Here is a 15,659-nt window from a genome sequence, read left to right as displayed (position 1 = left end):
CTGGAAGTGGTTGAAACAGTCTACCAACTGTATCATGTCTCCACATAATTCTGACCATGTTACGCAACATTGATATCTGTACTTCCTTGATGTAAGTTTTAACTATGCAAATGAATTATTACAAGCAACCATAATCAATAACGAGAACTGTGGGAATAATGCAGTTTCTGACATAACCAGCTATCAGAGCAACATGTCATGTGTTCCAAATTTGATTTCTGAATCTGAACACCCTTAGCAGCAGTGTTAGATTTCATCAATATATACGTGTAAGTTATTCATCCCCGCAGTTTCCACTGTTTGGGGATTACAGAACGTGATTGAAGCATGTAGAAGTGGGTCTTTCATTCCTGCAGTTTCCACTGTTCGGGAATTACAGAACTAGATTGAAGCTACGTGCTGAACACAATGGACCATGATATGCAGACACATGACAAAAAAGGGAACTTCACATCCAAATGGGGCGATTCCCAGTTGAAGGCGTTTGGGTGGCTTTTTTGTCTCTATGCTTATAACATCTTCCTCCTCGTCTCACTCTTAACTTCCAAGATGCTTGTGGGGTATGTTGATGCATCAGAGCCAGCAACCCTGTCTGATTGGTACCTTTCTTGATCCAAAAGTCATACATGCAGCAGGAAAGCATCTCAGAGGTAATCTTCCATTGTTAAAAAGGATGTCATTATCATGCCCCCATCAAGTGCGACTTCATGATAAGAATCACCAATCATGGGTACGACAACAACTATAAGAAGGGATTTTCAACTTATGGAAGCTGCAGTAGAGCTGTATTAACTGGATCATTCGCAATAAGGAAAGGGGGAAATACAAATTAAAAGAGAAACTTGCCTCTGTCCTAGGTCCCGTGTGAGATGTTTGTGTTTCCATTTTAATCCAGAAGGTATCAAATTAGAAAAAATGCAGAAAAAAGAAAAAGAATGAAGATGGTGTTAAAAGAATTTACATGAACAAAATTTATGCGCATGCATGATTGACCATATGTATGTGTGGGTGTGTTTATAAGAGAAAGAGGAACAACTTATACATATCAGCAGTTCGATCAAACAATGTTGCTGATTTCAGTAAGACTCTCAGCAATAAGAGGGGAAGGGGGAGACGGGGGGGAACTAGAATGTTGGTAGAATACAAATATATTAAGCTACAACATTCCTGAGAAATGGTCACTCCAAAAAAAATGCAAACAAGAATATCAAACCCGAAAATGCCGATAAAGATAGAGAGGATCATGTACTGTACAACAACTGAACTCAGCTCTGAAGCCAATAATTGCAATGTGCAGCATGTAGATTACTTAGATTTTTTAGCTGGGAAAACCACAGTGACACCAATACAAAAGATGAGGACCTTTTCGAGGTAGATACCTGAAGTATGACCTACCACAACCTTTAGTAAATTATCCAGTCCTCGTGGAGTCCTTGATATGTATTTCCACCTGACAGTGACAGCTTTCAACCAAAATGTGCTCTTGTCCTGCCAGTAATGGTGGCACCACCCTCACACCAAATACCTCGTAAAATAATTGTACATGTAATGTATAGTACACTATGGGATTAGTCTACATAGACAGAAGTGAACGTGTACATGGATTTGATTACCTTCAGATGTCTGGCCTGATTGATTATATGTGTCCATTTGCATATGAATATGTTTGCATGCTTCTCAATAAAAAATATCATCAGATTTAGGACAGATATGGTATACTTATCCACCTCAACAATGAATAGCAAACATTGATCCATGGATACTTTAATCTTGCACGGATTCAAGCTGCTATGCACCTACTCCAACAACGCGTGTAATGAAGGGCAGAGGTAATACCATGAAATCAAGGGTCTATGAACCATTCTCCAATTTGTCCACTTGATTTGATCGTGACAGTGAATAGCCAACCAAAATCTTGTATCTTTCTACTTGTTTCTCTCTACTTACATCTGGTACAGACCCTTCTAGCAACCACTGGCTTATTACTTGCTAGCAGTGATGACGCAAAGATCCTGGATGTTTTGCTCTTTAACAATCCTATCTCATCCTTTAAGTCCCATTCCCCTTGTTCATCGAAATCCATCTCCATACATGCCTCCTACGAAAACCAAAGCATTTTGACACCGAGCTCTTCAAAGCGAGAACAAAATGAAGGTAAGTCTCCCCTCTATTAGATTCTTACAATAGCATAAATGTTTCGAATCCTGCTAAAACTCACCTCTTACTGTTGTTATTGCAGTTACTAGGATGGATGCTGCATAAGTTACGGCAAAGTAATATTGAACCTTTCAAGGATTTCACAATTGGTATTCCAACCTCTCTCATTCACAACTAATTTCTACAAACAATCCCCAGGTCATAAGTCACAGGAAAATCACCATTAGATTGGATCAGCACAGCTGAATACCATAATCAACTCACCTGCTCAGCACAAAATAAAGCATTAGCCATTAGAATACATTGCACTCAACTCGTCAGAGTTGTTTAAAGTTCAGAACAGAGAGTTTATAAACCAAAACAGAGGTTAAAAATTCAGGTTCCTTAGACTATCAAAACTAGGTCTATGTGGTCACAGCCATGTAGCTGAGGGTCAGAATCATCTTGCCTTATCATATTTTCTAATACAGCAGCCACCTTATGAGCTGGGGCCTCCCATCTTCATGGTCTCCGGACTATCTGATCTCTCTTCATAGCACAACAGTTAAACTAATTATATCAAAATTACTACGGGAATCAGTCACTCTCAATACAACCATGTTCACCACTAAGGCAAGGCAACCGCTGGCTTGGTCCACATTACCCTTGAAGTGCTTACTGATACGTACTGCTTAAGCACAACATGAAGTCCTTTCTCTGCAACTGTGTCTGATGATGTTATCTTTAAACTCTGATTTCAGGGAACTACTGTACCTGTCTTTCGGCTCACTCATCCCTCAATGATCAAGACTCCAATCCAAAATCAGCCTCTGGCCACGGACATGGATCCAGATTTTCAACCCTGTCCCAACAGGGAAGTGAGAACTCCTTCACAGAATTTGAAGCCAAGGGAGTAGAAGAAAACTTTGGAGATGAAGCATCTACTGTCATCTCGGGGCTGTTCAATGGCTTTCTCACCATTGGAACTCTGGGCTCCGAACTGATTATCAGCGAACCTGAAACGCCAACATTCGCCATGTCTTTGGAGAATTCTGAGGAAAAAGCAGAGGTCACAGAAAATGATTTGAAGATCATCAATGATGAACTGGAGAAATTCCTTGAGGCAGAAGCTGAAGAACATGGGTCCAATGAGTCATCAGGAAGGAACAGTCAGGTTAGCACGATTACACTTAGTGGTAAACCAATGCAGGAAGCCAATGCTAAAGAATATGGGAAAACAATCGTATGTCCACTCCAAGGATATCTGTTTGGGTCTTCAATTGAACTTCCAGAAGCAAGATTTGAGGTGAAGAAGGAAAAGGCATCACTTGCAGAACTGTTCTACAGGGCAAAAATAGCAGAAGAGAGTCCCACGGAAAAATGTGGGAAAGAGGAGATGCAGACCAAGCAAACAAATAAACCTGTCAAACATCTCATCAAGAAAATTCTGAAAAAGCTTCATGCTTCTTCAGGGAGTTCTACTTCTAAAGAAACCAATTCTGTTTCAACCAAGAAAAAACTCCACAAGGTGCGTCTTCTGGGGTCAGATTTTTCTAACAATTTTTAAGTATGTGCAGCTTATCTAATACCTTTCCCTGTTTAAGAACAAGGACCTAAAAAATGCAGAATCTAATGGTGGTATCCCACCTTCTGAAAACACAAATATTTTGTGGCATAGAATTTGGTCCAAAAAGGTCAACAATAATTAAAAAGAGTGCCAGGAGCAAATCATCTATGCCATCATTCTCAAGCCTGAGATTATAAACCATTCACTGAACAAAGAGTCAAACATTGCCAAGTCAGATCATTTGAGTCCTACAGGCTAGAAGTCAACAACATGATCAGGTGTCATTACATTTTCTAGGATAGTCTCTATCGGATGAAATTTCTTACCAAAATTGTCAATAATTTACCAGGCAGGGAACATTTAGATTTTGCCCTTTTAAATAATATATTCTATATACAGTAAGCTTCCTCTATAAATAAATAAAAGAAGACCAAATATTCAACATCTCAAACTTTTATAACTATCAAATACGAAACACCACCAAGGAAATGTAAACTGAACTAGTTTAATCACTGAAAAACAGAAATTAACCACACTAACATGACATATCGACATTTGTTTATTTTGGTGCATATTCCACTAAAACTACTTATTATATAATTTCAACATTCTAAGTACTTCATCTCTTTCATGGCAATCAACATGGTCAAGTAATAAGTCTGTTTCTCCTCTTGCCCGTTTTCATTTCACTTTTATTTTGTTTGACATCAAAGGTTTCTTTATTCCTGCACCCAAAAAAATAAGAGGTTTTCTATTAGATTCTCTATAAGTCTCCATCCATCTCTCCGCTTGTATCCTAAATGACAGCAGATCCAGAATTTTTAGATGGTCATTAAGCCTTTTGCAAACCTTGATAAAAGTTCTTAGATAGTGAGTTAGCACATCAAACTGCATGATCCTTCATATTAACGATTCTAATGCATAGGGTAACAAGTTTTCTGCAGGAAATCAGGAGCTCTAATTTTCAACCACTGTCGCTTGCAGGTCATAAAACTATTCCACAGAAAAATACATCCTGAAAGCTCTATAGCTGAAAGACAGTCTAAAAATTTACATACAGATAAGATGAATAATGCTCCTTATGATGATGGTGAGTATACTGATGGACAGCAGGTGCAACAAGGTAAAGGCCACAGGAGGCTTCCTCAGGGATCATGGTCAAAGGAAGGAACACAAAATTACAAGACTATCTCAAAACTGCCTCAATACGGACTCACTGGCTTTACTGCAGGTGCAAATGGGGAGCACTGGATTAAAACAGATGCAGACTGTAAGTAAAATGCACCCCCTGAAAATGATATGCTTTCGGTATAAATTCCAACCATCATGTCCATTCAAATGAGTAACACCCAACATACATATCTTCGCATTTAGTTACCATGCATTATTTGACTTATCAATTCCAACGTACAATCAATGAGTAGTTAAACCAAAAATAGTAATCATGTTACGTAGGAAATGTAAAAGAAACAAAATGAATTACCATAAAAAATGATGCAGGACAAGTATTTTCCTTGAATATAATACAACTAAACTTGGATACACCATCAGAATTGACGTTCACAATTAGCAAATGAATAGGTGATATTTTGACATAATCAGAAATATATTCCTAGACCAATACAAACTGCATTGAGCTTTGCGATCATTTAGTTCAGTGATTTGTTTTTCTAATATATAAATGTCTGACCATCTTCTTTTGCTGCTGCTGTTGGGTTGTAGACTTGGTGTTGGAGCTGTAGTGAAGAAACTGCAAGAAATTCTTATTAATAGCTTTTGTCCTTTGCAGTAAAACTCCAATCTTTTGGCTTCATAATATCAACTGTGTTGTAATGTGTTTGCTAGTAAGTAGTGATGAACTCAATAGAAAAAGAAGACTATTAGGAGGAATCCATCTTATCCTCCTGCGTGTGATAATAAAGTTGTGCACTGCTTTCTTGTAGTCTTCCTAATCCGAACATCTGTTTATGATCACTCGTAAGTCTTGTCTCATTTGAGCTCTTGAGCATATTCTGGTCCACAAGCAAAGCACTTCAAAAAACTCCATAATTGAGCTACAACAATACCTGAATCCACTCTAAAGACTTGGGAAAGCGAGAGAAGGATTATCAAACCTCAAAGAAAGAAATGTCGACAAAGCAGGCATTGTCCTAAACTAAACCTATAGGCACTCTTCCCTCAAAACTCCACCCATTTCCATCCTCCAAGATCGATCAACTAAATCTTGTAGCTCTCTGCAAGACAAACCAAAATGCTCCATAAGCTGGAAAGTATTAGCACATGCAATCAAAGGAGAATTTGAAACAACAAAGTTCAATTTATTGGGTCTTAAATCTCATCAATGAGAGCATGAAAGGGTTTAGGTTCAACATAGATCAGTTTGGTTTGGCTGAGTTGTACAAGCATTGCACTACCCATCATTATGAAAGAACTGTTAGAAGACAACATTTAAAAACAAGGCCATGAAGGTTTACCCGATTCTTTTTTAACCAATTAAGATAACATAACCTGTACATTTTACAGTGAATGTAACATCCTAATGGAAATAAAAAAGAAAAGATAAAGACTTACTTGAGATCATGACTGACAACAAGTATAGTTAATTCTTTCTTCAGATGCTGCAAAAGCTTCACAACATCAACACGCGCCTTCCAATCTGATTTTACAGTAGCATTCGCAATAATAACATTTAGAAGGTAAATAAATCTGAAAATTAGCTATTCAAATCATGTCAAAGCCAACTCAAGCAGCAAAAAGTTGCTTTCAACTCATACTTTTTGCCTATCAACAGCAAAATGTATTTCAAAGCACTCGATCAGTCAAGCTCTATTTAGGAACTCTAGTTTCTAAACTATAATGTAAAACACAAGATAATCAGAAATGTAAGAAAAACAGAGTAGGAAAAGCAATGTCATACCAAGACCAGCGAGAGGCTCATCCAATATCAATACGTCAGGAACTTGTGCCTACAGCCATCACACAATGAAAAAGAACAAAGGGAAAAAAGAAACATTAAGTGGGCAAAAAATCATGTCATATTATAAATAATCACAAAAGAATTGACATCGTAAATCGTCTTTGTTAAAAATTTAATTGCAGATTGCGAATTACTCTGAAGGTCCTAACCAATTGAATTGCCAGAGCAAGTCGGCGTTTGTAGCCACCACTTAATGAATGAGGATCTTTATCCAGGGAAATCCCATTCAATCCAACCTAACATCATCAATTTAAAGAAATTATCTAAGATTTCACAGAGATGAATATTTTTAGAACCAATACCCACAATAGGTGAGAGGGAAAATTTAAGGGCCACAAGTAGATAAAAATGCTTTGATCATGCATACCCAATTAAAAGCTCTTTGGAGATTTAATGCAAGATGCTCCTTCACTTGAAGCCCACTCCTTTGCCTTGGCCAGCCAAATGTAACTTCATCAAGCACATTGTCTGCCACAAAATACCTAGCCAGCAACAGAACATGAAATATTGTTTAGAACTTAACAGACTTTAACCGAAATGAGCACAAACCAAACTAGAGTTATGCAAACAAGAGACCACAAGAATTAGACTTATAACAGAACTCAACTAGCTATATTCAAGTTGCATGATATATAAATAGATGAATCCAAAATTCTACTTGGTCTTAAACAAGTCAAAGACTAAGTGCCTATTTGGTCCGGCTTTTTTTTACCTTATCTACTTGTTAAAGCAGAAGCCAGCCCAAACAAGATTTTTGAGAAGTTCTTAAAAAAAAAAAAACAGCTCTTTTCAAAGAACAAAATATTTTTTAAAAAAAAGCTTAAAGAAAAGCTCCAGAAAGGAGCTTTCTCTTCTCCTTTTCTAAAAGTACGCTAACTTTTCAGTAGATACTCCTTTCTCTCAATCATTCTCCCTTTCTTCTCCCTCCCTTTGCAAATCACCCTTCCCCAATGCAAAATCGCAATCTCCCTCTCTCTCTACAAAGACTACTTAAAAAAAAAAACAAAAGACCCAGCAACAGAGTAACAAAATCTAGGATTTTTTGTTCTTACAAAAATTAAAAGAAAAGAAAACCCAAAATTCAAAACTGTACTATTTAAAAGTTTTCTTTCTTCTTCACAAAAAAATCTAATACTATTACTACTATACAAGTTTGAGAGTTATTTCAATTTTTATGGATTTTTTTTATTTTAACATTTGAAATCGTATATAAATTCGAACCAGACTTGTTCCGCTTTAGTCTATTAGGTGATTGATGATGGCATGAATACTCTTTATGGTAATTTTAACCAAAATTAGAGCTTATATAATTTATTTTGCCAAACAACTTACCAAACAACTTTAGCTTAATTTTAATAGCTATTATTTTTCATAAGAGCTTTATAATAGCTTTTCAGCTAAAAAAAAAGCTAGGCCAAACAGGCTCCAAGCAAATAAAAAGAGCTAAAATGAGCCATGTTGCTTAATTGGCAGTAAAAAATTGCAATAATAACAAAAGCAAGAGTTTCCATCAACATGATAGAAAACCAGAAAAAACAAATATGCATGTGAGATATCGATGTAAGATTCTACAAACATACCGACTTCATAATACCTAAAAGGTCCAGAAAAAACATGCAAAAGCAGACCTAGAGAGCCTAAAGGAAAGTGACATTGTAACAAGAATGCAGCCATCAAGAGATCGAAAATCCCATCAAGCAAACAAAGACAAGAAAATTTGTTCATTTGTTATCGGGTACCTCTCTGGGAACTGGAAGACAATACCAACTCTTTCTGGAACTAATAATTTTGGAGACTGATTTGGGTTGCCTTCATTTGTGTATCTCTGGATACAAATAGAACCTGATGTTGGTTTGCTAAGCCCTGCAAGAAGCTGAAAGGAGAAGGAAAAATAAGTAGATGTACAAGGTATATGGTAACAAACAGGCATGACCAAAACACGATATATGGTAGACCTGCAAGAGAGTAGTTTTCCCGCTTCCACTCTGTCCAAAAATTAAGCCAAAACTGCAGCAATGCACACAAACCATTTAATTCTCAAAGTCAGCTTTGAAGCATGCACAAGCAATCAATGACAAGACTTTACGCCTGCTTCCTAATGGTATAATTAGTAAAATACGCTTAGAAATTGTGACAAGATATTCAATGTCTCATGTTCTGTTCTCATATGATTCTTCAGAGCTTGCAATCCTAAGAGTAAAAACTATGCAAAACTAATTTGGAGGAAAACCCAAACAATAAAAATGGTCAATTTTCCATTATTTACAATTAAAGCATGTACCTTTTCTCTGGAAGTGAAAAGCTAACTCCATTCAAAAGGTTAATCTGCGTCCCTGGAGGTCTATAATAAACATCCTTCACCTTGAAATGACAAGATGATACCGTTTCAGCAAATTCCATCACTCTTTCGATACCACCATTCAATCAAAAGACAGAATCCCACTGATAAAAACACAAAAATGCATCCATCTGCTAAACTACAACAGCTATAAAGAGAAATTTAATCGTCGTATTCACTAAATTCATTCCCCAAACATGTGTAAGCTACAGCTGTAATTAGCAATATTATTCTAATAAAAACTGACAAATTAAAACAGCAAAAAAAAAAAGTAAATTCCTCAAAATCATAATTTGAATATAAATATAAATTAAAAATAAGGATGAAAAAACCCCGTACTTCCAAGCAAGAGTAATCACATGAGATTTTAACAGGTGGAGTTCTCTTGGAGTTCAACCTGAAAAAAAATTGAACTTTAATCAAAATTTTTTCTTTTTCTTTTTTTTTTTAAAAAAAAAAGATTTCTTTCATTAAGCTGATTAAGAAGCTTACTTGGAGCGTGATTTCGAGGAAATTAAGGTTAATGGTTCGTTAATTCTCGAACCGAACAAAGAGGAAGCTGAGAAAGCAGAAGCCGCCATGTTTAGGTGTGGATAAGTTTGACTAATTAAGGCTCAAAGTCAATATCAACATTATCGAAATGAGAGAGGTGGAGGATGACGCGGAGGAGAAAGAGGGAAATACGGTGGTTGGTGGCCGTACAGGCTGTGGCGGGAGTGGAGGAGGATGAGGTTTTTTTTTTTTTGTTTTTTCCCTCTGTTAATTTTTTTTTGGTGGATTTAGTCGAGTGTTAATTGGGCCTGGGCCCCGCAAGCCCAAAACCCATTTTAGGGCAAGTTGGAAAATAAATGGAAAGAAAAAACAATAGTAATTTCTTATCCATGACTAAAAGAAAATTTTTAATATTTTTTTAAATTAAAAAAATTATTCTTTTAAGGTTTAGGGATTCGAATCCTATTTTTTAGAGTAAGGGAGATCATGTACTAATCAATAGGTCAAATGTTTGAGTGTAAATTTATTCTTTAAAGTTGTTTAGATGTTAAATTTATTTAAACTTTAAAACAATCAAATTATTTATTTTTTATTTTCTCTTTTTACAAAAATTTTGTTTTCCTCCGTTATTTTTAAAAAAATTCATAATGCAAAGATTTTTCTTCTCAACAGTTGTCACTTTGAATTACCTAAAAAATTTCGATTTTTACATTTTAAATAAAAAGATACTTCATACATCTACCATTTGAGTTGAATATGCAAACTTATCTTTTAACACATTATTTAATAAAATTATATAATATATACTTTATTAATTTTCATGTACACGAATATCTCTCGAAAGTTAATTAATAATTTTAATAAAAAAATAAATATAAACTGATTTTCAACAAAGTGTCATGGACAATATTTGAAGATGATAGCAATACAAAAATAAAAAATTGGTACCTTTCAACTTCTTAATTAGATTTAACATTCAACATAGGGGACCATTAATTTAATAATTTTAAATAAATCACAACTTAGAATTTAATGATTTCTAAAAATAGCTTGATTGAATTGTCAAAAAGTTTTTCCATATAAGCTGAGAACTAAATTAGGTATGGAATCAAAGACATGCTTAGTGTTATTAATTCATATTTTCAACCGAAACACTTTTATGTTAGGTAGAGGAAAATCTTTATTTATAATCTCATGACTTATTCATCTTTTACTGATGTGAAGTTCGTGATAGTCTAATCTATACAATTGTACAATACCCTCGTTATAGTAGCTCTTCTCCTTATAAAGGAAAGGGATTGCATTTTGATTCAAGTCTACTTAAACAATCAACTCTGATATCTCTCGTGGAGTCCCACATCAAAGATTTAAATTTATTTTAATATCATATGATTACATTTTCAATAAAAAAATACATGTTAAATAGAAAAAGATATTTATTTATAAATTAAAACCCTATCCAACTTTTATTGATATAAGATTAATGACATCTAAAACTTATTTGAGGATAATTTTCCTCATTTTGCATTCACGTGAGTGTAATGTAGAGGTATGTAGTGACGGATGAATGTTGATCCTAAGCCTCTTTATGGCTCAATTAAATGATTAATGCTTTTAATGGATGGTGACCATAAAGCCAATGCTTTTAATGGATGCTTTTAATGTATTTTTTTTGAAAAAAATCTTGATCATTGAACTAAAGAGTTATATAAATATTTATATCCAATATAAATAATAAATGAATATTTAGAAAAACTAACTACAACCCCAAACAAATTGTTAAAACCTTAAAAATAATAAAATTTAATAATAAATTAATTATATTGTCGATGTATGAAACTTTTTATAATATTCATAAATTTGGTACACTATTTAATTGAAATCTATAATTTATAATTATTATAATTATAATTTACAGGTTAGAAGCAAGGATCCATGTGCATTACTCTCCATTAGTTATTTCTACAAGGGAAGGATCCGGGTTGGGAGCAATGGGAACAATTGCCCCCACTAAGGTCCTAATCTTCCTTTGATTATATTATGAAAATAGTTATAAAATTTTAACTCCTTTATATTATGCCTCCATTGGAATTAACAAAAAAAAAATATGTATCACATCATTATAATTATAAAAATATCGAAAAGATCAAAGTTATAATTATAATAAAAAAATGACTTACTTTGGAAATATATGGTATAATATGTAAATTTAAATAAAAGTTATAGTTTTATAATTAATTTGATTTTTGATATAATAGAGTGTTGATTTACTATTTGAAATTTTGCATACTGAGATAAAATAATTTGAAATAATCAAAGAATATTTTGAAAAAAAAAAACCAATATCAATTTTGAAGGGAGGTTTTTTAATGAATAATTGTTTGGAGAAAGCATACTTTGAGGTATTGATAATTAAAAAAATTATACAATGCTTTGGATCCATAAAAACGTGTAGAGAACATTATAATGGTATTATCTTTATATAAAATTAAAGCAGTTTATATTACTCTTGAGTTAATATTATATAATGTTATCATGAGCTGTCATTATTAATTTTTAAGAATATTTTAGAGAAAATATTTTCTTATTTCTTTTTACTTTGCTTATACTCCAAGAAAGTCGAGGGTTAGGATACCTCTTTATTTACTATTTTCTTTACTTACACATCAAGTAAGTTTAAATATAATTATTTTACTTGCACGCTAAATAAGTTTAGGTTTAGTTAGTTATTATAAATAGCTCTTTATGTAATTCTTTATGTTTTGATCAAGCAGTTTAATTCCTTGCTTAAATCTTGAATATTTTCTACATGGTATCAAAGAGTTCTAATCCGAAAAGAACTCTCTAATGTGAATCTTGTACTCAAAAATCACCATCAAATTTTTTGTCTTTCTTTTATTCATCTGAAACTACATAAATAGCTCTGAGACTGATTTGTTTATAAAACACAAAAAAAGGAAGGTAACAGTTTTAATTGTATATGTCGATGATATTGTCTTAACGGTAGATGACCCATATGAAATAAAAACGTTACATGAATATTTGCATTCTAAATTTGAAATGAAGAATTTGGGGTAACTTAAATATTTCTTAGGGATTGAGGTTGCAAGATCGAAACAAGAGATTTTCCTTTTGCAATGAAAATTTATGCTAGATCTCTTAATTGAAATCGAAATGCTAGAGATGAATCATAAGCTCAAAAATTTTCCAAATCAAGGTCTAACAAATAAGAGTCATTATTTGTGATTCGTTTGAAGATTAATTTGTTTATAGCACACAAGATTGGATATAGTTTATGCTGTAAGTGTCGTAAGTCAGTTTACGCATGCACCAAGGGAAGAACATATGAATGCAGTATATCGAATCTTAATATACTTGAAGAGTACTCTGGACAAAGGTTTGTTGTTCTCGAAAAATAGTGTCTTTGACATTGAAGGACTTATGGATTCTAATTGGGCAGATGATAACCAGAAGATCCACATCTGGTTATTTTACCTCTATGGAAGGTAATCTTATCACTTGGAAAAGCAAGAAGCAAAACATTGTGGCAAGATCAAGTGCAAAAGTTGAATTTCAAGGTATGACTCGTAGTGTAAGGAAATTATTGTGGATTCGGAGTATTTTCGAAGAGTTAGGAATTGAATATGCAAAACATATGAATTTTTATTGTGATAATATGGTAGCCATTGAAATTACACAAAATCCTATACAACATGATCACACCAAGCATGTTGAAATTGATTGACATTTCATCAAGGAGAACCTCGATAAAAAAATTATACAATTTTCATTTGTTTAGTTTGATGGTCAGTTAGTTGATATTCTCAAGAAAGCAGTTTTAGGGAAAGTGTTCCATGGTATAATTGACAAGTTGGGTATGATTGATATTTATGCGCCAACTTCAGAGAGAGTGTAACCATGAGTTGTAATTATTAATTTTTAGAAATATTTTAAGGAAAATATTTTCCTATTTTTTTTTTATTTTGCTTATACTTCAAGGAAGTCTAAGATTAAAACACTTCCTTATTTACTATTTTCTTTACTTGTATGCCAAGTAAGTTTAAGTATAATTACTTTACTTGTACACAAAGTAGATTTAAGTTTAGTTAGCTATTGTAAATAGCCCCTTATGTAATTCTTTATTTTTTGATGAAGCAGTTTAATTCTTTACTTAGATTTTGGATATTTTCTACGTACAAATTAGTTCGCCCACATTGGATATGATCCATTCACTGTATCTACCAATAACTTGATCAAATTTTAATTTTTTTTGTCATATAAGTTGTGAATAAAAAGATCGAGTTTTTTTTCATTACTTTTTAATATACTTATAATCACTGTTTGCATACATCAAAAGTATTCCGTATACCATTTACATTATTTAAATAAATTTATCACTTCGAATTACCTAAAAAGTAATTAATAAAAATTATTTGGCTTTAAAAATTATGATGTCGTTGGAAATTAAATTTGTAATCTCATGTGTTTTCAAATATATTATTTATTTAAAAAAATATTTTATTTTAACTTTTTAAATAAAAAGGATATTTCATATATACCTTTATCATCAAACTAAATATTCAAATTTATCATTAACCTGATATCTAATAAAAATATATAATATATCGCCCAAAGCTAATAAATCACCCCAACAAAAAAAGAGATAGATATAAACTCATTTTCCATTTTTCTTGCCGCAATAATTGAAGATAATAATGAATGTTGACATTTAACGAATAGGGGACCATTAATTTAATAATTATAGATAAAAAAAATTAAAGCTTAGAAGAAAAGGGATCATCATTCATCCACAGGCATCATTATTTTTAGAATAATTTGATTGAATTGTCAATTTCTTTTTTCATATAAGTTGAGAATAAAGTTAGGTATAGAAAGGACTTTCCTCATTTTGCACCTCGTGAACGTCGATATCGTACCATCTTATTTATAAAATTCATCTCACAAATATAAATTTAAGACAAAATTGATCCGAAACAAAAAATAAATCTAATCTATTTGAATTTGAACCCGATTCAACCCAATTTAATTAAAAAAAATTAAAAATCAGTCTCCGCTCAAGTCAAATTCAAATTGATTTGAATTGCAAGATGAATTGAACTTGAAATAATTTGAACCTGATTCAAACTTAAAATGACTTGAACCTAAATGATTTGAAAAATTAACATAAAATAAAACGATTCCGAATAATTTATTAAAATTCAATCTGATTTCATTTTAAGAAATTCATTCCGACTTGATCTGACCCATCCAATTATTACCTTTAACCAAAACCGATCCTTATAAATTCCAAATGTGAGATTGGAGGCATTATAAATTTGGACCAATTTCATGACATTTTTTAAGTGGTCAATGGTTCTACACACTTGTTTGAACCAAAAGATTAGACTATAAGATCTGACTTATGGATTGATTCTAAACTAATGATTGCATTACACAAAATAAATTAAATATTTACAAATTGTAAGACTTGAACCCATAAAATAAGTTTTTTTTTTTAAAGACCTTGATCATCAAGCTAAAGAGAAAAAAAATTACCAACAACATTAAACGAAAATGTTAAAACTTTGAAAGTAATAAAACCGGACAATGAATGAATTATAATGTCAATGTATGAATTTCATGCACTATTTGATTGTAATTTACAATTATAATAGTTGAATATTATTATTTTAATTATTACTTTTTAAAAAGGCTTATTATAGGGACATATGGATATTGATTTTAAGCCTATATACATATATGTCTCAATTAAATGATTAATTGATTGGTGACCATTAAGCTAATGGCTGATGGTCAACTGTTGGTATGCTTCCGTTATGATTTAAATATAAAGGAAGCTAAACCTAGTCATCTAAATATTGCTATCATATCTTAAATAATAATACTAGTATACATCTCTTTCCTAACACGTTTTAAATACTTCATTTTAACCTATATTATAACTCTGAATTTATTTGTATGTAACTCAAGTACAGTTTAGATTGAAAGATCAGAAATTAATATATGTTTTACGCATGTTGTATAGGTCTTTATACACTATCACTTAATTATAAAATGTTAATAAATGCATAAACAAAAAAAATTCAAAAATCTTTGGAAAATAAATACTTTCTATAATTATAAATATT

At 32.4% G+C, this 15,659-nt stretch overlaps 2 protein-coding genes across 2 annotated transcripts; one reads left to right on the top strand and one right to left on the bottom strand.

Annotated features, from left to right (window-relative positions):
- The first annotated feature begins 2,060 nt into the window (after positions 1 to 2,060).
- LOC110427976 (protein LAZY 1) lies at positions 2,061 to 5,563 on the top strand. The gene is made up of 5 exons (XM_089785542.1): positions 2,061 to 2,154; positions 2,240 to 2,306; positions 2,898 to 3,664; positions 4,688 to 4,973; positions 5,426 to 5,563. Exons 1-5 carry the CDS (start codon positions 2,149 to 2,151, stop codon positions 5,443 to 5,445), a joined length of 1,146 nt encoding a protein of 381 aa, XP_089641668.1. The 5' UTR covers positions 2,061 to 2,148; the 3' UTR covers positions 5,446 to 5,563.
- Positions 5,163 to 9,753, bottom strand: ABCI11 (non-intrinsic ABC protein 14). The gene is made up of 11 exons (XM_021443640.2): positions 9,511 to 9,753; positions 9,358 to 9,415; positions 8,962 to 9,041; positions 8,636 to 8,687; positions 8,420 to 8,553; positions 7,048 to 7,162; positions 6,815 to 6,916; positions 6,621 to 6,669; positions 6,275 to 6,359; positions 5,818 to 5,937; positions 5,163 to 5,715 (listed from the first exon to the last, which is right to left on the bottom strand). Exons 1-10 carry the CDS (start codon positions 9,597 to 9,599, stop codon positions 5,865 to 5,867), a joined length of 837 nt encoding a protein of 278 aa, XP_021299315.1. The 5' UTR covers positions 9,600 to 9,753; the 3' UTR covers positions 5,163 to 5,715; positions 5,818 to 5,864.
- Between the last annotated feature and the right edge of the window lie 5,906 nt (positions 9,754 to 15,659).

The sequence above is a fragment of the Theobroma umbraticum genome, unplaced genomic scaffold (genome assembly GCF_002168275.2).
Source record: "Theobroma umbraticum cultivar Fairchild unplaced genomic scaffold, ASM216827v3 scaffold_239.0, whole genome shotgun sequence".
NCBI classification, from domain to species: Eukaryota; Viridiplantae; Streptophyta; class Magnoliopsida; order Malvales; family Malvaceae; genus Theobroma; species Theobroma umbraticum.
Note: the sequence above shows the minus strand (reverse complement) of the source record. Positions and strands in the feature narration are given on the sequence as shown.

Coding starts and splice junctions, on each gene's coding strand:
- LOC110427976 (XM_089785542.1), top strand. Junction 2,307..2,897: donor TTTCAAGGATTTCACAATTG/GTATTCCAACCT, acceptor CTCTGATTTCAG/GGAACTACTGTACCTGTCTT. Junction 4,974..5,425: donor GATTAAAACAGATGCAGACT/GTAAGTAAAATG, acceptor GTTGGGTTGTAG/ACTTGGTGTTGGAGCTGTAG.
- ABCI11 (XM_021443640.2), bottom strand. CDS start 9,599: ATGGCGGCTTCTGCTTTCTCAGCTTCCTCTTTGTTCGGTTCGAGAATT. Junction 8,554..8,635: donor GGAAAACTACTCTCTTGCAG/GTCTACCATATA, acceptor TTCTCCTTTCAG/CTTCTTGCAGGGCTTAGCAA. Junction 6,670..6,814: donor AATTGGTTAGGACCTTCAGA/GTAATTCGCAAT, acceptor TGATGGCTGTAG/GCACAAGTTCCTGACGTATT.